This window comes from Grus americana, chromosome 3 (genome assembly GCF_028858705.1).
Source record: "Grus americana isolate bGruAme1 chromosome 3, bGruAme1.mat, whole genome shotgun sequence".
Classification (NCBI taxonomy): Eukaryota; Metazoa; Chordata; class Aves; order Gruiformes; family Gruidae; genus Grus; species Grus americana.
In genome coordinates, this window is record NC_072854.1 from 105,958,451 (window position 1) to 105,985,843 (window position 27,393).

The window sequence follows — 27,393 nt, forward strand, 5'->3', positions numbered from 1 at the left end:
GCCTGATCCTCAGCAAGCCATCACAGCTCCTGTCACTTCAAGTGTTCTCCTACAGCTCCTGTCGCCATAGATCTGGTTCATACTCTCAGACAGCAAATTTCATGAAGTTCACATTACACGTGTTTTGAAAGCCCCACTTCTGATAAAGCTGGAAAAGTTGAAGTATTTTGGATTCACGGCTCAAAGGAAAAGAGATCAGACAGTGAAAACTGACTCTAATAAGAACTTGCGGTTTTCTGTCAGACAGTTAAGATGAAGTTTCTTTAAAAGTTACATGCACAAGTTCCACTGAATTTCCTTTCCTGCTTTTGTTCCCAAGTTCAGGATTCAGTCACATCTCTAATTTTTAAGCATTACTTACTGCCTTTTGATATTACAAAAACCCAGTGGGAGTCTACATCTACCGCCTTCATTTACCAGTACTCCTCCCTTTCTGTACTACTGTTCTTCCAAAACTTACACATTTCATAGCTAGGTATTCAGAGACAGAATATAATTAGAATGACTTATTGGCCTCTAAGTCTTTACATAAAAGCAATTTCTTTGTTTACTCTAGACATTTTACCATACATTTTTATGCCTATTTGAAAAGCGATGGCAACTATATGGCCAATATATAATAGGAGTCAACTTTACTGTCATAGTATCTTATGACAACATCTGAGACTCATGATCAGGTTGGATCCATTTGTGCTGGATGCCAGACACACAGAAGATATTGTTCGTCGCCTAAGAAATAAGACAAGCAGATTATGATTGAAATTAAATATCACCACTTTTGCACCAGTTTTGTTTTTCCTGACATTGCTTTTGTCAGTTGTTTCCTTTCATTATTTAAGCAAGGGGAAGAAAAGGAAAAAAAATAAAAGAAAGAAATCAGAGAGTAGTTCATTCCTATTCAATGGAGTCTTTCAAAGTCACTATCTTAATATGGAATAATCATTTCAGGGGGAAAATGATGGTGTTGAGTATAAATGTTTTCAGTTTCATAAGAAAAGGAGCTACTAACATATGTTTTCAGCATGTGAAAAGCTCTTTTCAACATAAAAGCATTTCTTTAAATGAAAATGCTGCAGCTGTGCTCAAGCAATCTAGGAAGGAAAATTTCTGGAGTCACTGTCAAAAGAGATTAGCTTCACAGAATAAGCAAGTAGGTCACTGTTACAGAAAAAGCAGTCTCTTGGCGGTTACTTGTCTAGACAGCTAAAAAAGCTCTTCATCTGCTAAACCTTAATTCAAGGAAAAAAAAGACAAAACAAAAAACCAACAGTACTGCTGTCAGATTTCCATCTTAAAGAATATACAGCAGGCTTATGAGACAGATTTCTAGCAGCTCGGCAATACTTAAACTGAAACTCTACAATCAAGGGAGATGCCCTTTACACAAGGATTCTGTCAATACCACTCAGTGACTTCAAGGGAGGGTCAAAGAGTTTTTCAAATACCAAACGAAAGTATATTTGGAAAGCTCAAGAAGAAAGGACAAACAATCAGACTTTATTTTTTTATTCCCTATCCATCTCATGAAGAAAAAAAAAAAAAATCTTTATCCATGCACACACCTTTTGTCTGCTTCCCACAGTGGCCAAGGTAGTCGCCTAACAGAATTCTGGCAATAATAGGAAGATCAAGAAACTTTGCCCTGATACTCGTCAAATTTCAATCAAAACCGGGAGGACAGGGAGAGTGGTAAACTTGCCCACTTCAGGGAGCAGAGTGCCTCAAGTGCGCTTGCAGCAATCTTCCAAAGTACGCTTAATAAGGTCTGACAACAGAAGCAAAAATTCCTGAGCAAGCATCAGAAAAACAGAGACAAGTGACCCAAGAAGGATCTCCATAATTGAAGTCTGAGAAGTCATTTTCCAGCATGAATCTTTTGTTTCTACCCCAGAAGGCTAGCTGCCTTCCACCACATTTTTTTTAAAATAAAGTTTAATTTGTTCAGTGTAAAAGGCAAACAAAATAGAAGTCATGGCGTATCTTGGCAAAACAAGATAACAAACTTTGCTGACATCTAAAATGAGATTAGGTAAAAACTAAAAGTATTTTTCTCCCTCGTCGCTCCCTCCCCCAAATCCAAGATATACACGAAAACATATCTTGCGAATGGTTGCTGCTGGATGTTATGCGGATGCTTAAGAAAGGATATATTTTATCGGAAACAACATGCACGTACTTCATCCAGTACTCAAGTCTTTCGATGTTACATGATTTGAGACCACGGCATTTGTTGTTACCCAAGTACAATTTGAAACTGTATACAGTTTTACACACACACACATCCCAGTGTTTGTATACAGAAGTGAATAATTAGTAAATATGACAGGATCAGTGAAAGGAACAAGAATAATTTGGTTTATAAAACAATTGTCAAGGTTTTTCACTGTATAAATGGATGATACTTTTTTTTTGTCTTATGACAATAGCTGTGCAAGTAACATTTAGATACCTGTTCTTGCAGTATCTCATGTCGTCTTTGCAAAGACTAATCTCAGAAAAAATTCTCTGCTTTGCTTTATGTTTCTGTATCCAGATTATTTGTTTACATCTCCTTGAGTAGCAGAGAGGCTAACAACTTGATTTTACAAATAAACCTCCATGCATTATATGGTCCCATTCACCCAGAAGTTCACTTTTCAGCCTAACAAAACTATTTGGACATGAAGTACTGGCGGACTTCACTTGCCTCTCAGTATAGGTGCTCTCCCTTGACTGCAGGACAATCTCACTGCCCTTTCCAGCATACTCTACATCAACATCTCAAAAGTCAATCAAGAATCCAGGTTCAAGAAACACAAGGAGAGGAGCTGCCCACTCTAGCAGGGCTCCAACTGTGGTAACGACACGAGAACCCTGTCCCTCACAATCACAACCTGTGCTCTTTAACATGGCATGGGGCTAAGGCTAACTATGAATTCAGTGGTTTTACCTAAACCTTTATTTTACTGCAGATTTTGGTATTGTGTTGCTTTAGACAGAGTTGAACAAGGATAAAAACATTTTCCTAAAAGATCTCTTTTCATGCTGGATCGGTGATTTTATTTTACTATTATTTATAAAGAAAAGATGCTTTCTTTTCTAAGAAGAAAAAAAAAAAACCCTATTGCATTTTTTAAGCTTAGAAATACCAGGAATATTACATCCCTGTCAGAAGTGGCTAAAAATCAAGAGACAACTCAGGTATTTCATGCTATTAAACAAACATGCAGCTCGCCAAAGATTTCTTTGATCAGGTGTGAGCCTGAGCCAACAGTAGAGGAAGATAGGAACATAAATCCTTATCATCTGATTCTTTTATAATTTTATTGAAGCATGTCAAAAAAGTTGGATAAATATCATTATTTTTCATGACTGAAAATCCTGTCCATGATTCATGTATTCTACGTCTCTGGATGGCTACCAATATCTAATGAGTATTATGGAGACAAGAGATAGTCAAGAGTCCTTTCCCATTTAAGCCATGAAAAGTTAACCATGCTTTAGCTTTTGATTTGTTTGTTGACATGTTCTCCAGTTCCAGTGGAGCACCGCAAGCTAGGGAGATTTGAACTTCCAAGACAAAAATCAGCAAGAACATAGAAGAAAAAAAGCCACAACCGATCACATACATAAAACCATCTTCCACAGGCTTAAGAGGACCGAGGCCAGTCAAAAGCAGTTTCTACATCCTCCCTCCCACCCACCACACACCTTCTTTAGAGCACTTGACATCAGGTAACAACTACTACTTCTGGTAACACTCCTTCCCTTCCAAACTCAATTAACACAATCGGGAACAATGAAGATGTCATGAGAAAAAGTAAGTTTCCCTTTGCCACTGCAAGTGAAAATGGCTATGGAGCTGAAGAAATTATTCTGACTGGGTCACAGAACTACGGATACTTACTACTTCACAAAAAAACCCACACAAGCCACTGGGATCCCACTGCGGGGAGAAGAAGGAAGAGCAAACAACTCCCTCACACCCTTCAGAGACTTGTTTGAGTAAGAAAATGGCTGCATACACACCAGAACCTCCGCACGTTTGAGTTCCCTTCTTTTACTTTTAACTCACTTTTGCACGTGAGCATCTTCCTGTATATGCGTTATCATACAGCAGGTCTGATCAAGAGATTAACAAAACTGTATGGCAGAAATCCTCTGGGACAGGACCACATCTGTCAGGTCTGCATGCTACCTTTTCAGAGGCAGCAAATGCCCAGTAATTCACAAAGTGCAAGCCTAACCTACCTGAGCCACACCACACTTCAGCCAGGTGGCACTCACTCTCACCAGGCTCCTTGCACAGCTCCACCACATCTCTGCAGGTTGTTTCAGGGGTGACCGGCACCTCAGTGAAGTGCTGCTCATTGTTACTGAGGTACACTGTCAGAAACATCTGGAAAAGACAAAGGCAACAGCACATGATTACTTTATAATACAAAGTCAGACTGCACATCAGAGTCACAACCCTCTCACTAAATGCATTATTTTCAACATAATAGTATCATTCGTTAAACTACTGTGCATACCGAATTTCAAAACAAAACCAATTTTTCTTTAAGATACAAGCAAGTGAGACACTACAGAAGTAATTCTCTGCTCAACCAAATTACATCGCTGGAGGATTGTTTAGTTTAAAAATCTGGACCTACTGCTCCGTCCTTCTCTCTCAAGGTGATGTGTCAGAACTCCTCCCACCTTACAATACGTATATACTGCACCCATTTGACGCAACAGGAGAAACAGTCATCTGGAGTTCACAAATATTTTTTTATTGTGAAAAACAATGGCAATTACATCTGTTAAAAATAAGACCAGAGCTTACTACATCGGCAGTGAAGCGGAAACATAATTTGTGTTCCCATAATGTTTCATCAGAAGGTTTCCTGGAAACACAAATCAACTTGCTAAACCCTTAGTCCCTGCCTGAATGTAAGGTTCCCCCCCAAATGCCGTTCACAGGAAAGCAAGGATATTTTACTTGGCTTCCTCTTCACAGCTGTAGAAGGATGCTTGATCTTTGCTTATTATTCTGTATAAACACACCACACAGCTAGAAGTTATTCTTGCTCATGTCTTTCCTGCCACAACTAGAAAATGAGCGTTTTAAAAATTAGTGGCCTTATTTGATAGAAAATATCGATGATTTCTGCCTCTGACCACCACCTTGCTGTATGCTATTAATATTAAACTGCTATCAAAGTTTAGCTGCTAGCTAAAAGTTAATGTCAATTCTCTTCTGAGACCTATTCTCAACTTCAGTATCAACTGGCTGCTAGTTGCACGACTTCCAGCAACATAAAAATCCGTCAAATGTCTCCAGAAAGCAATTAGTCCACTAAGCATTTCAAGCAATAGAAACCTTATCAATAGGCTACACAGTTCAGTCTCTTTCATAGAGCTGGGAAAGCTGTTTTTGCAGGGAAAGACACAAATCCTTGCCTGTCCTCATTTTTAGAGTGTAAAAGGGATATACATCCTTAGAACAACAGTTCAAAGGTCAAAAAAAACCCCAAACCAACCATAGTCCAAATCAAACAAGGCAAGAAAGAGTTATAAATATCCTTCTAAATGTAAAGAAAACAAAACAACAACAAAAAACCCCACCCAAACATTACCACACACGTTATTTCTGTGATTTGGGGTGAATACTCTGGAATGAGTACTTTTGATGCCACCACAAAGTGAAATTTCGCCCCATCTTCCTCACAGTTTTAGTAACCCCCTGTTTGGGGATTCTCCCAGAATACAACCGTGCACACACATGTACTCCATGTCTCCAAAGCCTTTCCAGGGCTCTTTCGAGTGCCAAGATCCCCTCCACCCCTATGAGAGAAGCTGCCTTTATTCTTTTAAAAAACTTCTACAAAAACACTCCACCCTCTGCACGTCTTGTTATACAAAGTATAATAATTTTTCCTACTTGTGCCAGTATAAACACTTGCAAATAGTATTTTGGGCACTGGGACTGCACCAGATTTAGCACCAAGAGCACGCAGAGTTTCTGATCTCCGGGAAATTATCAGAAATTTTGGTCTTGAGGAGCTTGGCAAAACCAAAGACCTTCTACAGATCTTCACAGAGTGGAAAAATTCTACTGAAAGGGCTCCAAACTGCCTGTAATCCTCAGGAAAACGTTCAGATCCCCCAAACATTTCCTTGTTTTTTTTCTTTTTTCCCATAATTTGACAAACACTTGGAGCTTGTAAGGAGAGGAATTAGGAGAGAGAATGTGGGAAATACAAAGGTGGCAACAAAATTCCGGTTACTGACCGACAGAAGCCAGTGAATCCCGTGGAGGGCAGGCAGGCAGATGGAGTGGGATATGCGGTGCTTGAGGATTTTAGCTTGGATCAGGGCTGCTGCTCACTCCACAGTTCCGCTCTTGGAGGGGAGCATCCCGCCTGCCAGCTGGGGTCACAGCTGCTCGTCCACAGGCAGCAGGGAATTTGTTTTAAGGCTGTTCCCTCTCTGGTATGCTTTGTGTGGGCTCTAGGTGCATGGCAGGCAGTCAGGTAGGATCAGCTTACCACATACGTTCATATGGTGAAGACCACAGGGCGCAACCATTGTGCTTGTTTACAGCATAGCGCACTGAAGTACTGACCTAAATTAAGAGGCAAAGCTTTCCAAGCAGGAACTCTGATAGTCAGCTTTAATCTTTCTCATTGAACACGCTATCGTTTAGATGTAGTGTTTCTAGAGGAGGCTGACAGTAAGGGATGCCACGTGCAACCAGGTAAGAATACCACTTAGTCACAAAAATTGGGGCAGAAAAATATAAAATAAAAAAGAGGCTCCCAAATAGCTTTACAGCAGTGTTATATAGGTATGTAAAACACATCAACACTTAATGTTTAATGCTGTACAACTCTATTCAGAACAACACTAATTTGCACAGGCTGTGTATCTGCAGTAACATTTGTTAGTTTTAAAAGATGAGATCACAGATGGGAATTAAGAGAAAATTATAAAAACCACAGCATTATACACAAAAGCAGACCTAATTTGACCCTAGCAGGGCTGTTCACTCTTCAGTGTGCCTGTTTATATCCAGTTGTTAATCTTCAGGATTTACCAATACAGACAACTACGCAGGAAGGATCACGAGTTGCCATTTCTATCCACAATGCTCAGGATAATTACTAATACATTAAGCCAAGAGCACTCAAACTTGGTGTGTGGGGGCCATTTCTGAGACCTAGTAGTGCCTGCATTACCTCTATCCCGCACATTCTAGGAACCAGGGGAAAAAAGAAAGCAACCAAACTGTGCAAATTCCCTAAAAACATACCTCAAAGTCTTAAAGAGTCTAAAGCAACTAAAACACTACAAAATTGATGTGACCTTCACAGTTACCTCATGCCATTTCCCTTCAGCTCCAGGGATAACACTGAGATGATTCAGAAGTCCTCTAAGTAGTTGTGTCCCTCCTCTCCCATCCAAATGGCCGTCACATTTATCACCTTGCAGGGGAGAGGCAAAGAGCTAGCCCCATCTGCTCCACTGCCTGCATATCTGTGGGGTCTCCTGGAGTAGCCTGCTCCTGCCTGGCCATGGCCGAACCTAGGGCAAGCACTGAGCAGAGTATCCATCACAGAAGTGTCTCTCCCCAGAGAACGCTGGAAAATGTAAAGCTGGCGCAAACCAAAAGCCTGCCATGGCTTCTCGGCGCTGCTCGTAACCCTTGGTGGCTGCTGTGGCTTGCACTGCCTCGCACTGGGATCCCAAGAAATTATCCTTCCCCTGAGAACGGTTAAATGCAACATTTACTAACCACCCTACCAGCTAGTTTATATTGCTGTTTGAATGCTGTAAAGCAGCAAAAAACAGAGGAAACAAGACGACTCTCATGACACCTTGTTCATAAGTTTGAAATCTGTAGATTACACCAAGCTAGAGCGTAATGTGGTCTTTTGCTCCTCCCTGAAACCAAAGATATTAAGACAGTTATATATATAGGCACCTAGGAATTCAGACAGAAGGAAGAAAAAACATGCAAAAAAATTCAGTTTTGAACTAGGCATAAATGAAAGACTTGATAAAAAAAGGAGAAAGACAAATCTGTGTCAGACCTTGCATTACTTTTAAAGATTGCATCTAGGCAAATACTGAAATATCTGACAATTCCATATAGCCTTGGATCATTTTTTTCCTCTCAAACTTTTAAAGATTTAGGAATGCCCAGTATACAGGCTGAGCACTTTTAAACAGGAGTCACCTAAGTTCTAAACTAAAGATTACCCCCTCATTCCCCATCCCACTCCCAAGACACGCTCACTGTTTTAGGTACTGAAAAGCTTTAAAATGTAAAAGCATTCCAGTACTGTGACACACTTGCAAGAAACCAGGGATGTGTCGTGTACCTACTGAAGCAGTTCCTTTTAAAAATCACATCACAGATTTCAGCTGACTCTGCTACATCTTAGAAAATAAAAGTTTGCAGTTATGGAACCACCAAATGAGACAGTTCGATCAGATGCACCAAGGGCATCCAAGGGATGACCAAGGACACAAGCTACAGCAAGAGATAGTTTTTGCAAGGAATGATTGCTACATATGACTTACAAACAACTGAACAGCAAAGTAGAGTACCAAACATAAGGGAGGACTTTATGTCTCAAAAAAAGCTTAAGACACAAATCTAAGAAAATCCAAATTGGTATGAATTACAACTTCGAGTCCTCTCAGCATGAAATATATCATTTTGTTCCAACCCATGTTATTTATGCATCACCTCCAACTACAGCCACTAAGTCTGGCCTGTAACACGCCCAGGAACAGGAAGACAATGGAGCAAGAAAAGCAACCAAACAGGACAGAAGAGGGCATCAATTAAAGCAAGTCACACCCCACTTGATAATCCTCCAACTCTCTTCTGCACGTCAATCCCAAATAGCCTTACATCTGCCCACAAATCTGACCCATTTGTTGTTAAGCTCATCAACAGGATCATTTCATATAATTGCACTGATATTAAATACGACATAACAGGTCTCAACATCTGCAAATAAGTTTTCAATTGAAAGTAAAATATTTAAGAATGGCTAGCTCTACAGAAGTGCTAGGCTATGACCACACTACATTTTGGCTCTTGTTTTGTCGTATTAAAATAAATAAATAAAACCCAGCTTCCAAACCTGTTTGGAATACAAACCTAGGGAAACACGTGCCTTACAATTTACATCCATTCATCATTTCATATCAAAGACCTCATATCAATCTTCTCCTGAGATCAGAAGACCTCAATTATTGATTAAAAAGGGGGAGAAATAGAAATGCAGTTTACTTTTCAGCTTTGATGCTGTTTCTGTAAGTATCAGACTTCTCTTACTCCTTACTTATTATAAAAGTGATATCACACATCTTAAGTATTAAAAAGCTGATAAATTGGACATTTTCTAATTAATATACTAATAATATTCAATTATTATGGGGAAAATTCCATTATTGTACATGATGCAAATTAAAATACAAGGACCTCAATAATTCCTGAAACTACCTCAGTTTAAAGGATGAACACACCTTTTTTTCCCCCCAACAGTTTCTAGTGAAATACCTAATTCAAATCATAAAATTTCAACAGCAGATAACAAGCCTCCAGGGCAAAACTCAGTCCCTTATAAAGTATTATAATGAAGTAGAGAATTTATTAAAAAAAAAGCCCCAACCCTAACTTAACCCTGGTTTTCACTCTTTACCCAATTCCTACTTTATGCAGTCTTCCTGCGCAGTGTGTAATATACACTACAAATTGTGGCATCTATTCACATAGTGTTTTTCATCTTCAAAGCATCTTATGACCAGGAAGTCGTGACACAAGCAAGCAGTTTCCTACTTTACAGGCAGGGAAACTGAGGCTTAAAACAAGGCAATGACAGAGACAAGAACATTATTTGGTAGCCAAACAAGCATACTGCCTCTGGTAATCGTGATTCATTTCATTACCTTGCATTAGAGCTAATAATATAATTCTCTAACACATTCCATATTCTCCTCATGTTAGACCGAAACCTTGAACCACACAATATTAGTGTTGGGGGATTTTGTTATTTCCATAACTCAGCTAAGTAATGGTCTAGCTTGCGTAACAAATTTTCTTAGCTCTCCTTTTTAAGGAGGCATTAAAAGTTGCTCTTAAGGTTAACAATGCAATGCTTTGCAGTAATATTCTCTCTCTCGTTATCCAAGTTATACCTATCATATTACACTGCAAATATTTTAATACAGGCAATATATCTCCCTACAACACGGGGAGCATATACACCTGATGTGCTGGATAAACAAGCCTCCAAAAAGGACCTCACAGCACGCCCTTCAATGACTTTTCTACAGTGTGGTTACACAGCAGCATATACATCAATACAGAAAATATATTTCATAAGTATGTGAAATAGCTTTTTTTTTTTTTAAAACACTGAGTGGGATGGAAAATAATTACAACAATAGAATTTAGAACCTGAACTAAAATGTATTTTTAGAAATTAATTTTAGTTAGCTGAAAAATTAGCAACATAAAATTTTTAGAATTAATAGATTAACTATCAAATTTCAAGTACAGATGACAGAAATGAGAAATAACTGCTTTCACCCACAGACCTGATACCCAGTTTTAACCACAAGTGAGTCTTTCCTGATAAATATAAAATCCCTCCAAAGAGTTTTAAATGGCAACCTTGCATCTTACCTAGTGAGAACACTGATGCTGCACCTTCCCAGACAGCTGCAAAAAAATCAGCTGCTGAAATAGATATTTTTGCTGACTTGATACAACTTTCTAAACAGCAGAAGACAGCCTGCACAACAGCACATTTCCCTGTTCTGATAAGCAGCATTCTGAGCTGGTGCATAGTTACAGTTCTCCATTTAATACAAAGTAAATCTCAATAATAAATTCAGCAATTCTTTTGCATCAAGTTTCTCAGAACACTAAAATAGTCCTTCAGTAGGCAACACGCTCACTTATTGTACCTGAAGATTAAGGTAAGCAAGAGATTAAGGTAAGCAAGAGATTAAGGTAAGCAAGAGATTATAATAGACTTACTAGAAGACAGGCACACAGGATGATTGCTATCCCCAATCCTTTTCATATTCAGCTGTTGCATAAAGCTAGGTTCAACAGAAATGCAGAGTAAAGTTTAATATTTGCTTATAGCCACACCCAAATGCACAGAGTTCGGTTCTTGCTGTCTCACCCACCACACACACTACTCCGTTTATATTGTACTGGCTTTTGGCCATAAATATGAGAAAGGAAGTTATGATGCAAGGTAGGTGGAGTGCAGTAGGAAGCACCATGGGATTGTTCAGATTATTCTCAGTCCATCCAAAGCACGGCCCTTTTCCCTTTCAATTGTATCACAGGAGAAAACAAGACTCAGCCTTTACTCTCAAAGGCATGGTGGTTTCTGTTTGTATAGATTGTTTTAAAGATAAGTTTATTATGTATTTGTATTTTATCTTTGATTAAAATGTCAATTTTTCCCAGGACTTCTTATAATACAGCGTACGTCTACGTGCACTTTTTTGGTGATGGGGAAAAAGAGCTGGAAAAAGCAAAGAGGAAGCTTTCCCCTCCCTTTCCTTTTTTTTCTCCCTCTTATCCTTAATGTAGGGAGAACAGAATGAAAGCCATCTGCTTTTAGCATACACTACTTAAACTGGGCAAAGGCTATAGCATAAACGCCACATTACATCTTACCATCAGGCATGCATTTGAATCATCATTAGGGGATTCCAAAGAGCTGCAAGGAAAACAGTCCAAGTTCTGGCCAAACATTGGTACCATCTGAAGTTAATGGCTGTAGGTTCACAACCCTCCTATTTCATGGACTGCAACCTCAAAGACAGAACTTGGTGCTTCAGTTCAGACTTACAAATGAGGAAGAAGCAATTACAATCTTCCTCCCAAACCTTAGAGAAAGTAACGCTCATCTTAGTTTAGCCTTTTTGGCTTTGTGAAAACTGCCAGGCATAGCTCAGGACTGGTAAATACAGCATTCCTAATCTACGTCCTCCCTATTTTCAGTAGGGCATTGCCCACAAGGACATTAAGAAGAGATCTTTCCAAACAAAGATTTTTACTTTGAACCCAAGTTACATTTTCCAACCTGACTTTTTTCTTCAGTCATTCTCATACACAGGAAGATAGCAAAAGTCCTCCCATAAGCCAGACATCAGAAAGGTCTACGCAAACAAAGCTCACTATGTTGGATGAACGTTAAGCACAGGAGCAACACATGCCTTGCTTGAGCTACCACCTATCACCGAAGGCAAGAATATCTCAAGTCAAGTGTGGCTTTTAAAGCCACTCAAACTTTTGCACTGTGGGTATCTATTGCAACATCAGCATTAAGCAGAAGAAAATATTCTGAAAGATACAGGCCAGTCAGTTTGGTTTTTTAAGATATATAAACTGAATTGGCTTCGGTAACACATGTAGGAAACCACAGCTTTTTACTGAGCACCCACATTTGCCAACACATCATGTACAGCTCATTCTGCTCAGACCTGAATCCACACTTGCATTTGCACCAATTTAGTTAAACAACTACAAGAATTCAGGGTAAACAAATCCTGAACAGATTCTTCATATTGCACCACACAGCAGCATGTTCACAGATCTCTTCCCGTATCCACCTGTGAAGTTTGTCTCCTCCATGCATTTCCCCCCCACCAAATATTCTTCCCCTTTCTCCCCAAGTCCTTCCTCGTGGCTCCTTAGAGCCATCACTTTTGCACTGTTGGACACTTCACCAAAACCCACTGCAAGCTGACTGGCAGAAAGCCTAAACATGGTGTTTGGACTTGTATTGTTGGTGTCCTACTTGGAGCTTGCTCCTCCTGGACTCAGCAAAAGAGAACTGGGTCTTCAGAGGCTTGCCCCTTCAGGCAGACTCTGCCCCATCTTCTTCATTCAGCACTAAGTTATAAACACTTGGTACACAAGAAGAAAGCAACTAATGTTATTTTCAGGGAGATGAAAAAAAGATACCAGATGGTTCTTACAATAGGTACTATGGCTCTGGAAAAGGAGAACAGTAACTCATTTACAGTTGGCTCCTCCTCCTATTCTTCAGTATGTGCAACACACATTGCACCTAACAAGAGCCTAAAGCCAAAGCAACATCCAAGCATAATGAGTGGGGTTATGAACTCAAACTTAAGCCTGAATCATCTCAATTTTCTGTACTTGCGTCAAACCCAGAGGCAGTCTTTGTACTAAAAAAACAACAAACAACCAACAACTAAATAAAGGAAAGTAAAAAAGAAACTAAGCTGTTCTTGCTGCTCTAGAGCTTTGCACCCACCCCCACCCCCCATTGGGAATATAAGCGTTACTGTTCTGTTAGCCTCCTCGACAGCTAAAGGCCAACAGAAAGCCATACTAAGTGCTGTCTGTCAGGCCACTTGAGAATGACACCTCTCAAAATAGTCCTTTTATATGCATGTATATTCTTACAATTAAAAGAAAGACTAATATTTTTCCTGGTATTCAAAAAGATTTTGTACAAGCCAGGACCCTTCGTGAAGAAAAGCAAAGTTACACCCACATCAGGAATGAAAGTATATTTAACACAACCTACACCTAATCAAAATAGGCTATTGCAGTAAACTGGCACCTACACCACCCACTGCCTAAGACACCAACTCTTTACTGGGTTTAAAAATACTCATTTTCTGCTTTTCCAGCCAACGCATAGTAATCTCATCAATAAAAAGATGATCAACATACACATCAGGAAGCACTCAACCTCAGCCCACCGGAACATGGAAGTCGAATCCACTTTTATCATGCAACAAGTGCCTGACCCACACATCAAGCAAATTTATTACCTTCTATTTACTGGCAACAGGGGGCTGCATTCCTGGGAACACCCACAGGAGAGGCAAAGTATTGAAGTAGAAAGGAGGATTTTTTTTTTTTTGTGAGTTAATGTCTGTCTCAAACAGTTTAAAAAAGAGCAGAAGCTTTGTGATTTAATAAATAGCAACACAAACCAAATCATGTAGCAAGTCAGAAAAAAAGAAGCATAGAACACTGGTTTACTCCAATCACAACAAATTCATAGAGCTCAGTGCCAAACACTTAAAAATACTACTCCTTACATCACGTTAGTCACTCCTCCAGGAAAATAGCTGCCAAAACCTGTGTCCTACCTCTATGAAACAGATTATGACAAACCAAAACCCTCATGACGTGCACAGGTAGGTCAGAGGGCATACGATTTCTGGCACGTGAAACAATGACACATGTTTAACTACATGCGTAATTCCAGTGTGGGGAAGTCACAGCGTATACTGTTCAGGCTGTTATGTGATACAGGCTGACTAGTCTGGTATCCTAAAGTGCATTACTACAACTTGAAATTCAGGGGCATTTTAGCACACCGCAGATTTATGCCTTCTTTATGCTGCAATCCCAGAACATTCTGTTCAGCCATCTACCTTCAGGACAAGCAAAAAAGAAACAAATCCAAACCAGGAATTTCAGACCACATAGCAGTCGGTGTGCTTTACCGCTTTCAAGGTCAGTTCTGGCTTCCTATATACTTGCCTCCAGGAAGCAGAGGCTTCCTGCTATATGAACTTCTCAATCTCACCGGGACAAATATATGTTTGCATTAGTCCAACTTAATCCTCACAGTGAGTGAGAATACCCAAAGATGGTGGAGAAGTTCCCCTCTATTAACCTCCACGCTGTCTTGAGAGACTGTAAGGAAAGCGTAAGGTATCATCTGACTGCTACAGCTTAGCTGACCTAAATAGTGAGCTGATGGAGGCAAGCCATGCTCTTCTCAAATCCCTCCCCGTTATGTCCGATTATGCAGCCACACGGCAAATCACTTCCACCATATAAGCCCTTTCGTTGCTTTTTGCCTTTAGCATAGGTAGCATTTCCTCCCAACCATCACCCAACTCCTTACTAAATTGAAGGGGAAGGTACAAAAGACATGTGGCTTTGGGTGGAGATGGAAACCAAAGGAACAAGACCATCCATTTGGGTAACATCCTACTATTAAATTAATTAGGTGAAATGTCACACCATACCTTTGCAGAAGGGTAGCCCTTTCTGATTCACCACCAGTTCTGGGTGGGAGCACGTTCCAGTTGCAATGGAAGTGTACCCTGAAGAATGATCTTCGCTTGTCAAATCCTGATGACTGCCAGTGCACTGAGAGTGAGCAGCCCATGCATGGCAACGCAGGTAACGGACGTAGCCACCAGCAATGCCAAAGACAACCAGCATGAAATGTCTATGCTTGGTGATCATAACTATCTGACAACAACAGTTAACGTTATTATTCAAAGCCATAAAGAAGGGGTTTATGTCCTACCACTTCTGGCCTGCAAACACGCAGGAAGTCATTAGTAACTGTGCAGATACTGAAGAGTATTACGCTACAGTGGCATGTGTTCAACTGTCACAGAAGACACATTGAGCTTTTGCACCAAAACAGATGGATCTTCTTGTTATTTTGCAAGTTAAAAGGGACCAGTGGGGCTATTTCAACACTAGAAACAATGGATGGTTAGACAGTCTAGTCCATCAAATTATAATAGGATATGCACAACTTACCCACTGCAGCAGAACTGAGAAGGAGAAATCTTGCCTGGCCAGTCAGCCCATTAGCCCACTAAGCACCCCAGCTTGATCTAACCTTTGCTTCTGTAACGCAGAGCTCTACGTGCTTTAACTTCCATCAGGAAACATTCAGCTGCTGTAACAGAAGCTGCAGAAGGGTGGCAGATTGTATAGTTGATCACTGTCTGACAGGTTTTATTTAAGTGCCGCTCACTCCCCAGAGCTCTTTCTAGGCAATACCAGGCTCTACGCAGACACACCAGCTGAGAAGTGAAGGAAGGGAGAGCAGTTCATCAGAGCGAGGCAGCAGGCTTGCTGGGTGGCTCTGCATGTTGTCACCAGCAAAGTCATGACAGCGTTCTTTATGGATGGCCTTGTATGAAATGGTGGCCACTGAGGTGATGTCACAGCTATTTTAAATGAATTAAATAGAGTAGAGTTTAATCAAATCAACAATTATACTATGTCGGGGTCCTCAACAGGCTTCTTTTGCCCCAAGAACTCCAGAAATCGTCCCCCTTGGTCTGTTACTATTTGGCCACTCATTCAGCTTCCCTGGAGGTAGAAAACTTTTTCTCTAGCCCAACCTCACTAAACGCTATTTGCAAGAGAAGCACTCTAAATAACAATGGTTTTGTGCAACACTGGGAAACCACCCTGCAAAAAGGCCTCATGGGCAAGATCTATGTACAACAGCACAGGAATAACGATGCAGAGGCAAGAAGCATGTGGTGTCGTTTCCATAGCTTCCCCACACAAATATTTACTTGTAGTAAAATCTGGTATCAAAAGGCTGGAAGGCACAGTGTGGCTATCACTGATAAAGTGGCTACGGGGCAGCATGACAAGTAGGCAATGCTCTTCAGAAACATGGCTCGTACACGACCCATGGCAGTTGCTTTGTCAGTTTTGGTATTTCACAAGAGAGCTTCGTGGCATTCTCGAAGGAGGTCTGGCATATTTTGCCTGGCCCCTAGACACCCTGCCTTTCACTACTCAGCAACACCTCCCTCCCTCTTTTGCAGCCAGAAATCAGTCACATTCCCTGCTATGTCAGCTTTTCCTGAACACTTCATTATGTTGAGAGACACACACACAGTCTTATTACAGCTGGAATCAGAAAACCTCTAACAAATTCTGGGCATTCCATCCATTAGAGGGTCTTCCCAGCCCTAGCATGCCCAAAGATAGCAAGAATGGGTTTCACTTTCCTGGTGAAGTCAGGGCAGGAGCCATCAATCACTACTCTGCGTGGCCCAGATACTGATCTGGGTGAGGTTCTGCATTCAGGGCAGCATACACTTATGCAGGATGGAGAGCAGGGTGGAAAAAAAAAAAGTGCCCATCAGACAAGCCACCAGCCTCAAGCAGCAAGGAAATTTCCACCAAGTTCTAACTGTGCACAGGTATGACAGAAAACAGCTGAATAAGAAAGAGCCCAAGCTACAGGGAGTTAAGAGCCTTCCTGTAGATTTCTGTGTGATTTGCTAGCCCAGCCAATTTGCACAACTTCACATTTGTCCAGCAAAATTGACAGGGGAATGAGATCCCCATGTGTCTTGCTGAAGAGGCTCATGGCTATTGAAACCCAAGAAAGGGACAGTCACCTTGCAGAAGGACAAAACGCCATACCTTAAGAATGCAAGAAGGACACTCTACACCAGTGCTTACGTGTAATCTTCCAGCTCCTTATTTGCATACTGCAAAGCTGCAACATGTTCACAGACCCACAGGCTGCTGCTGCACTGGAGTACCAGAGCACATGGGTGGTTTGGTGCAGCATAAAGCTCAAATGGGATAAAAATGGCAGCATTTTAAAAGACCCACTGAAGAAGATCTAAGAAAATATGGATTTTCCTCTTTTAAAGGACAGAAAGAAGCTGAAGGTAAGAAAAATACACAGTTCTTGAGACTCTCCCTTAGCTTTCAATTTAAAGAAACAATGGGATTTAACACTCCATTGCAATAGAGGAAAACTAGTAATCTAAGCTTAGATTTAAATTGCTCCTTAAGCAGTTAAGCCTCACAAAATGCAAGTATCAGAAAACAAGGAAAATCTCTTAAATTATTTGACAAAAAACCAAAACCCACATGCTGCTGCTAATATCCAAGACATTCCTTAAACAGTGAAAAGGAATACTACCTTTCCACACATGTAATGGATTTATGAACAAGCACCTTTTTTGCTGACTGTTCTCAAGCGCAGAACAGAATGAACTACCATCAAGGTTCTCTCCCCATTCATGATTAACCCTACAGAAGTAGGGGTGCAGGCAATGTAATTACTTTAAGCAAGATCATTTAATATTTACATTGGATATGACCGACTTGTATTCCAGCTGCACCACAGCGTACCAGTTGGTTTGACTCTACGTGAATCTCGGTCTCCCAAATCCCAGGCTGAACTCACTACATGACCTTTAACAAGTTGCTTAACCTCCCTGCAGCTTCCGTTCCCTTTATTAAACGCTCTGATCCATAGCAGTTAGTGTTTTACGGACCAGATGTTTGATGTTGAACAACTCAAAATAACGTCAGAAGCTTTCAAGTCAGCAATATGAAAGTGTCTGTGTTTCTACCTGAGTTTGGGTACTATACCTATAACCCAGGTATACTGCAGATAAAGGTTTCCCTGAATCAATTTCATAATCAAGAGAAGCATGCAGAACAAGGGAGAACTGCAGTATGTTTGATTTTAAAGTGTATATGCCTCACTTTGCAAAAGGAGGAAACAAAGACTAAGAGTAAGATTTAAAAAAAGAAGAAAAAAAAAATCAAGAAAAAGCCCAGAAGCATTCCCCTAATCCTCCCTTTTTAAAATAGATGCCAATAAAAGCTAGTGCACTGCGCACAGCTATCTATCAAAAGGATCATATCGTATTAAGACCTGGAAGCATCACTGTAGCATAGAAGTAACTGGTACAGAAATGATGTTAACATCTCAGTAATAAAATTGTTATTAACACCACAGCAACAAAAACCAAGGGCTCATCCTTCAGACAAACTGGGCTCAACATCCATGTAATGCCATTGCTATGGTGAAATAACTGGTGAGGACACACACATGACTAACTCTAAACACAAGCAGCAAGATCCAGAATATTAATGATTAACAAAAAGCAAATAGCAAAAGCAAGTGGAAGACTGGTTTCTGCCTTTTAACATGTCGAGCATCATGACAGTGCCACGATTGTTGGTCTGTCCCCCATTCACTTACAGTTGCCTCTCCACGAGCATTTATCCCAAACTACAGCAATAGTTGTCTAACACTATTTTAAACAACATTTCAGGTCTTTCACATTCCACAGAAAAGCCTGAAACTTCTAAAACAGTTAAGCAACAGTGACTAAGATAATTAAGTATACTTCGCATGATGTCCAAGATTTCTTTCTAGTGACCTTTATACACAGTATCATCCAACTGTTTGAGAACTGAAGATCAAAAAGACTTTGCTTGACTCACAAGTGACTAAGCCACGAGAAACCAGGCCTAAAGATAATAAAACTGAGAGCAAAGAGAAGAGTTTTATCTAGTCATTACCTTGTGAATAGGAGCACCTTCTAGTTTCCACAGCATTAAATAAGTTTTTACACTTCACAGGAAGTTGAAAGCCCACGGATTAAGAGGATCTGGGGGCTCCTTTGTTATCCGTGGGCACATGCAAAAGGAAGCAAGAAGTCCTCCTCCAACTGTGCCACCAAGCCATGGGAGGTAGCTTGAGTCAGTCTCCTCAGGGTTATCCAGCTCCCTCTTCAGAGAGGCCGTACAGCAGCAAGGCACAACTCTGCCCATAATTAAACAAGCTCAATAACAGGCACAGTGGGAGAGAAAGGAGAATCCCTGAGGCAGACTACTAACAAGGACAGTGGCTGGACAAATGGAGCATTTTCAAGACAGTTTCTTAATCAATAACTTGAAAGGAATGCTAGGTACATTGCCACTGCCATGCTGCTAGTTTATTCTGCTGAAATAACCTTTATACCTGCCTCTTTTGAAGTCCAACTGACTTGCATGTAAATTAATCTCACAAAGCAGACCTGCTCACTAAAGTGGAGATCCCATCTGGCAACACTAGGAAGGAAAAAAAAAAGAAAGAAATCCTGCGAATTATCTGTCCACCCCAAACTTCATCACTGCATACTAGCCCTTGAAACAGTAAATGCGAGAGCCCCACGAGGCACTCACACCCTGAACTGTTCAACAGATCAGAAGCAGCATAATTAGCTATTCCCATGGCCTCTACAGCTTGATCTGGTATGAATTTGTAATATTGCCCTTCCCCCATTTCTGATAAAAGCCACACAAAGAAACAGAGATATTTAACATGCTGCAGTGTAATATAACACTAAGGTTATTAAAGGAAAACTAAGGTATTAAACAAAGTCATCTGAGAAATTAAATGCATTTAAAACTATTCCTGGAACTATTCACGGGACAGAAAAAAAAAGAGATCTTGTTGTAACAACATGAAAGAGAAGAGAAGAAAAAATGATTTAAAAGAGTATTCCGGAATCCTCAAGGCAATATTTCCTATTGTGCATAATAACAGGTCACTGTCTATAAGAGAAGTGCAAGAGGTAGAAGTTTAGAAGTAAGAAAGCTCAGCAAAATAGTCACCTTATCTTTATTCAGCATTCTAGACAAAATAGTTTAAACACTGAATGCCACATTTAAAAGTTTTAATTCAAACAAATGTTCTATTCAAACATTTTAATGACTAACATTAAATGTAAGTTCAGTTAAAAGAACAGAAAACAGATACTAAATACTTCAATCAGATGAAGATACGAGGCATACGCTCAAAAGAGCTCACAGTCTCAAGTCCTGTTCATGCACTGAAATCCATGCAGGCAGACAAGAAAAACGGTGTTGATGACTGATAAACCAGATCGGAGCTTAAATAAGTAAAAGACTACAGGGAATAGGGCTGAGATCCTACAGATCACTTATTAGTATCGTAGCAAGTTGTTAAACTCTACAGGGTGGGGTGAAGATCAGTTTGGTTATAAGCTCATAGCTGCTCTTACAAAGTGCAAGAGATTCATTTCTATTAAAATTTCTTTAGTTAAGCAGCAAGAAAAGTGTTTCCTGAGATGGGCTACTACTACGCTATTTCAGTAATTCAGAATCCACATCTCAATTCCAATTAACTGTCTAATGGAGCAAGCAAGACAACTTTAATTGTAAGGTTTTCAAAAAGTTAAAAATACATTTAAAAAATACACACATCCACAAAGTAGAGACTGTTCTGCAATGAAAATATGTACTGTAAGTCTAGTACTCACTGGACAGAACAGCTCGGAGAAGACCACTTGGAACAAGGCAGTCAACAGACTTTAGAAGGAAAGCACAACTCCTTATGGTATCAAAGCTGCAGCATTACACTTAAACAAAGTGTAGTTAACCTTGTGTTCTTTTCTAATCAAGTTAAACGGGAAACTTCAGTTTCAGAAATTTTCACCATTTCTGATGATAGAAGCAAAGCTAATCAAGGAATTTAAGCACTCTTCAGTTTGCCAAGTTAGTCCCTAACAATCTATCTGCATGTCTGGATCCATCCTGACTTCAAGGAGGCTCCCAATAACTACTGTACATAAGACAAATTGCAAAATGGACCCTTATCTCGGTCATCAAGGGGTTTTGAGCCAAAAAATTCACTGGGCATCAAAGGGTAGCTCAATCTGTGCTACTTCCTACTATCTTCAAAAAGCCATTTATCCAGTATGCATAATGACGCAAATTATTGCTCAATACATGCTCATCTTTAGGGTAATAATGTAAAATAAGGGAGAGAAACCAATTATGCTGCAGAAAAATATGCTATTTTTGAAAGTGTTTCCAGCTCCTTTTCACTACTTAACAGTACCAGTCACACTCCCACAAGCCTTCGCAGATGAAAGGTGAGACAACTTCACACAGCTTGCCAGTGTTAACCCTGTTATTACCATCATCAGTACAGCTACACACAAATTACTTCATATTACACCCTTATGCAGACTTTTAATCACATTGTCCTGACATATGGTTACAGCAGCAGTTTAGCTCCTATCTGTCATCACCACAAGGAAAACATTCCCATTTCAGGGTAGTCTCCAAGAGCACGAGTAGTTATGCTGCTACAGCAGTTTCTAGACTTTTCACTGGCAGCTACTCAGAGGTGAATTCCTGGCTGGGCTCAGGCTTGCTGTATTCCCCACTTGGGGTCACAAGCCCTCCTCCTCTGTTTTTTAGTCCCTGGTCTTCTGGAGCAGAGACTTAAAATCTTATACAGACAATTCTATTTGGAGGATGGGAAAGACAAAGAGACAATGTAAGAAACGTTAAGCAAGAAACAAAACATTTTGCAGATGGTTTAGGGCCAGCCTACTACTACTCATTGAAACAAAGCAGATGAAGATACTCAAGTCCATGAACACCTCATTAGTGCAAAAAAAAAAAAAAAGGGCACTCAGATGTCCCCCTCCCTCCTCCTCCTCCTCTTCCCACACCAAACTTTCAATCTCTTTATAAAGAGAAATGAGAATTAGTTCAGAGGCCAAAAAAACCAAACACCTAAAAAATAAAAAAGAAAGATACAAGGAAATCTGTAGAAATACTTACAAAAAAGATAAATAGTAAGAACTACTTTTGGCACTGCATTTTCCACACTTTAGGATTCATGTGAGTACATTTACTACAAAATGTTTTTAAAGTTGCAAGTGGTTGTTTATTTGCCCTACAGCCAAGGGACCACAGCACTTTAACACCCTTTTGCACTGTTTAATACAACTGTCAGACATCCCTCTGAAGATTATGCTAAAACTCAGGTTTGGGTTGTTTGTTTTGTTTTTTTAAAGGTGAACTGAAGTTCTAATACTGATAATACTTCTATTTTTAATTCCTTTAGCCACATTCAATTCTCGCAAATCTTTCACTATTCATAGTAAACAAAATGTGAAAAGGCTGTATTCATCCCTTTATTTATGGATTAAAAATCAGAATCATTAATGAGTTGAGTCATCAGCCAAAGCAAAGTCTGAGCCACCAGGGCAATGCACACTCTGGAACTTGTCACCTGCAAACACTGATGGGATAAGACTGCTCCTGCTTGTTTGTTTTTTTCCCTCTATTTGAATTCAGTGACAAGGAACTGGCCAACAACAGCATCTCTGGGAGATTTCACTGTTGTATGAGGGTGCTTACTTAACTCAGTTTTGACATGGGCTGAATTAACACCTTATTATATTTTCTGCTTGGTTTTCTTAGTTTTTTTTATAGGTAGACAACACCACAGTTGCACAACGCATTGGCTATTTTATCTGTAGTTGGGCTCATATTCTATCTGTTCCTCTCTCATTAGTTACAGCAATAGTCACCCAGCCTTCTCTAGTGTTCTGCAACATCAAATTATCAGTCATTATTCCCTCCTAATTGCAAGGAGAGGAAGAACCTCACACTGATAGCAAAGCAAGCATCCCTGAAACACCCATATCCTTCCAGCATGGATTCCCAGTTTCACCTCACTTGCTTCAGTCAGCTTCTGGAAGAATTAAACTGGAAATCATTTTTAATAGGAGAGTGCTGTTGAAAGGACTACCTATGCGTGCAAAGCCACTCGGTATCAAGCGCAGCAAGGCAGACCATATCGCCTGGGGGAGGATGGCAGAGAGAACATTTTAAAGCACCCTCAACTTGAAATAAGCAGGTATTAAGCTTGCTGGCATTTTCTGTACATATTCCAGCCTCTCAGAGCAACGGATTATGGATCTCACAGGGCATCTCTGCTGGCAAAACCAGGTATTCAGTCAGGCGCACTTGTTAAGTAAACTAAGTATTTTATGTCACCAACTTCATGTATTTTGTGCCGAAAACTAAGCAAAGCTGCTGTGCTACGCTTTCATCCAACTTCAGCTGACAAAACGGGTGTAATTTTAAAATTCATGTTAAAACTCTGATAGGAGGTGGTCCTCCCTATCCCCTTTTGAAAGTGTCAAAGCAGAGACACCTCCCAGAGCATGGCAGGTTTAACACACACAGCCGGGAACAACTCCTGAAACTCTCCCAGCCGGGGATGGGAATACCTACCCCCGAGAGCTCCTAATCACTTGGAACCGTAAACAACATGGACACCATCTTCCTCTTGGAGTCCCGGCACTCGAAAACAAAATCACCACCCCCCAGAAACAGCAGACACGGCTCGCTTCAAGTCAACTTTTAAGAACTTCATTTAACAAAAAAAAAAAAAAAGGCAAGATTCAGAGGAGGTTGCTGTTTACCCCGCGGGGAGCGGAGCGAGCGGCCCCAACGGGGCAGCCTTATATTCCCCTCTCCCACGAGCGGGGGGAAGTTCCCGGGCGCTGTGGGTCCCCCTCCGCCGCTGCCCCCAGCCCCACCGCGGTGCTGCCGGGGCCCCGTGGCCCCCCTCTTCCCCCTGCGCTGGCTCTGCTCCAGCGGGCCCGTCTAACAAGTTGATCCCGGTGTGAATGAGGAAGAAAAGGAAAAGCTGAGGGGAAAAAAAAAAAAAAAGCCGGGAGGGGGAGGGGAAGCCCCTGCGTGGCCGCACCGCGGCTGCGGAGCCCACGCTAGGCGGAGGGAGGGAAGACCAGAGGGAAGGAGGAAGAGAGAGAAGAGAGTGAAGGAGGGTCGCCCTCCCGCCCCCCTCCACGTCCGCAGGATCCATTTTCCCTCCCGCTGCCCCGCTCCAACTTTCCGCGCCCCGGGGTCGGCCCCAGGGCGCCACCCGCCGCACTGCTCCGCTCCGCACCCCCGCGGCCCTGCCCGCCCGGGACTCACCGGCATCATCTTGGAACTGAACCGCATGGGGGCGGCCGGTGCCGGCCCCGCCGCTCGGAGCGGGAGACCGGCGACCCAGGAGGCGGAGGGCCTGCGCTGCCGCTGGGACGCGCAGGGAGACCTGTTGCGGGAAGCGCTCGGCTCGACTCAGCCTCGTCGCTCGCCCTCCGCTTTGTTCCCACCGGGCACTACTCTCCCGCTGCTGCTGCTGCTGCCGCCCCCGGCTCCGCTCCGAAACTAACCCCGGCCCGGCGAGGAGGAGCCGCCGCGCCCCGCCCGCCGCCCACCCCCGGGAGGGGCCGGCGCTGCTCCCGCGGGGTGACGGCCCGCCTCCTGCCCCCCGCCAGGGGTGCCTGGCCCGGGGAAGCCGCCGCGCCCGGCCCTGGCCTACTAGGGGCTCAACTTCCAAGGCCGGTGGTGCGGTGGGGGTCAGCCCTCCCGGGGCCCGGGACTCAGCAGGGAGCTGTGGCAATACGAGATACGTGTAAGTCCCCAGAGATCTCCTCCTCCCGCACATCCCTCCGAAACACGCCGACCTCAGGGCCCCGCCGAGGGCGGGGGCACACACAGCGCCGGTCCCTTCCCTAGGGAGCCTCCCTGGATCGGCAGCGGGGAAGCGCGGGTGGGACGCGACTGGCCAAGGTCAGGCTTCAGCACTGGAGCCTCCCCTCGTCTGATCTGCGGGTCCCTGCCTTCCCTGCCGCCTCAAGCATATGGTCCTACCGATAATCTCCTTTTAGTTCTTGGCGTACGCGGCCAATTTAGCATCCCTGCTCAAGGTATGGTTTACTTTCTTCGCTTATTTTTAGTTGGACCTGGCAGTCGAGCTACAGTGGCCAAGTCAAACCTCACAGAACAACGTTGATGTGCCAGAAAAAGAGTCTTAGAGACCCATATTACGGTTGGGCTGTCCAAAAAACACAACCCCACAAATCTTTTACACCCACCTAAGAGGGGAAAAAAAAAATCCTTTCCCTGAACTAGAGCGCAGGATACACGTTTCAAACCTAGGTACTTTGCTAGCCGCACTTCAAAAGCTCAAGGAAGGAAAGTATGCTAAATCAGCACCGTTACAGGGCTCTCTCTGCAGGAAAACCAGCTCCATCTGTTTTTCGTACTCGTATTAAAATCTTCCCAGTAATTAAAAAGGATAAAAGGGAAGAGGATTAGAAGTTCCCAGATGAATGGAGAACAAAACTCAGACCTAATTTGTATATAAACATACCTTTTTCTAAAGCAGTAAAGAAACTTCAACAGCATCGATAAAAACCCCTGGAAACTCCTATGCAAGAACCAAGTATTGTTTAATACAATACTGTTGCAGATGGGGGGGGGGAAGCTAAAAAAAGATCAAAAAGCTATTTTTGTAGTTGCTTAATTACAGCAAAGAAAAACAAAAGGCACTTTCTTTTTTTGCTACGGCGCTTTGAAATGTAGCAGTATTTAAAGCCTGTCCCAGAAGTGTCTCGCATCTGCTTTAAATCTGCTGTACAAAGTCTCCGCGCCCCCGGCTCACACCTACGGGAGCGCTTCGGTTTCAGAAGAACCACCTGCAGCAGCGGCGGGGACCGGGCCGGGGGGTCCAGCCCCGCCATTTCCCCGCGGCCGTGACCCCCTTTAACTTTCGACCCCCCGGTACGTTTTTCTTTCAAGCGAGGCAGCAGCTCCGGCAGCGTAAACCCCGGCGCGCAACCCGAAGCCGCCCTCCCACGGTGCGGGGCCCCACACCCCCGGGGGCCGCCCTCGCCGCCCTCCCCACGGACCTCGTCCCCCCGGCCCGTCCCCGCCCCACCGCCGGAGCCGGCCAATGAGAAGGCGTCGGCGGCGGCATGACATCACCTTCCCCGACGCCTATTGGCTACCTCGCGAAAACAGCGCGCCGTCTCCCGGCAACTCCGTGGCGTCACGGCACCGCCCCGTAACCCTTCGCGCCCCGCGGCCCTTCGCCGGCTGAGATGCCGCTGCTCCGGCCGCCTCCTGGCCCTGCAGCCAACTGCTCCCCCGGGAAAAACCCGCGCCTCCGAGCAGCAGCAGCCGTCACCAGGTTGTCTCTACGCGGCTGGTTTGACTTAAGGACTGGCAACACCCACCCTCAACTATGAGCACAGCCCAGCATCGCTGCTCCCGCCACGCTGCACCCGCAGGCGTACTCCTAAATCACCACCTATATATTACCAGTAAAGTATGTGCTGGAAATACCAGCTCACTCTTATGGCCCTGATTCACATACAGCTCAGTTCTCCGCTGCCCAGACATACTGGTCAGCCTGCTCACAGAAGGGACACAATCTCAGTTTTCTTTTGGTAGGTTTTTTAACTCAAACTTTGAATTTATTCTATAAGATAAAAATATAAAAGGCCAAAGCGCATGGCAATGGAGTACCAAAATTATTCTGCAAATCTCTGCTGCATTTTTAGGAGCATCTAGCTGGTAAGAGATAAAATAAGGGGTATGATCTAATGTATGCCACAAATACACGTACAAATGATTTCTAATAATAATTAGAATAACAATTTCTAAGCCTGTAAAATAAACTTGGAAATGTTTAGATTAAAAAAAAAAACTAGAAAAGACGTTTCAGATGCGTGTATGTGCGTGGTACCTATATTTTGCTAGTGCAAGGATTGACCTGCAAGAGCAAGTCAAGTCTCCATTGGCAAAACTTCAGATTTTTACATCTTCCACACAAAACTACAACCCCATCCCTGCTCAGGAAATTAAGCTTCAAGGGGTGCACCTATTTTTTTCCAGTTTTTGTCCAGGCTCTGTGACTCATACGCTGTGATGGAGGCTCTCGGTGCCATCTGGCAGTGTGCTTCAGATCACGGCTTCACTCCAACTGAGGAGACAACACTTGCCAGGTTTGTGGGTAGAGCGGGGTCAAAACCACTCACACCTGTGCATAATCTCAGCAGCATTTCTTACCTTCCCTACGGACTTCATACTTTCCCTACAGCATCCCACATTTCTGCCTCTTAGAGCAATTCAGACATGATTTCACTAGATAATCATGACATGAATTTCCCACAACAGGTTACTAATTACAGGAAAGA

At 42.4% G+C, this 27,393-nt stretch overlaps 1 protein-coding gene across 2 annotated transcripts in view; it reads right to left on the reverse strand.

Moving 5' to 3' along the window:
* Positions 1–24,650, reverse strand: part of TP53BP2 (tumor protein p53 binding protein 2) — a 49,667-nt gene extending 25,017 nt beyond the window's left edge. Inside the window, exons 1-2 of one of the 2 annotated variants that reach the window (XM_054819768.1) lie at positions 24,341–24,650; positions 4,231–4,378 (exon numbers count right to left, since the gene is read on the reverse strand). In XM_054819768.1, the coding sequence (XP_054675743.1) occupies positions 4,231–4,378; positions 24,341–24,367 (175 nt within the window). In that variant the 5' untranslated portion in view covers positions 24,368–24,650. Of the gene's footprint in view, positions 1–4,230; positions 4,379–11,026; positions 11,163–24,340 lie in introns of those variants that run through there. The other variant, XM_054819769.1, reaches the window with a different exon arrangement.
* Positions 24,651–27,393: the final 2,743 nt, after the last annotated feature.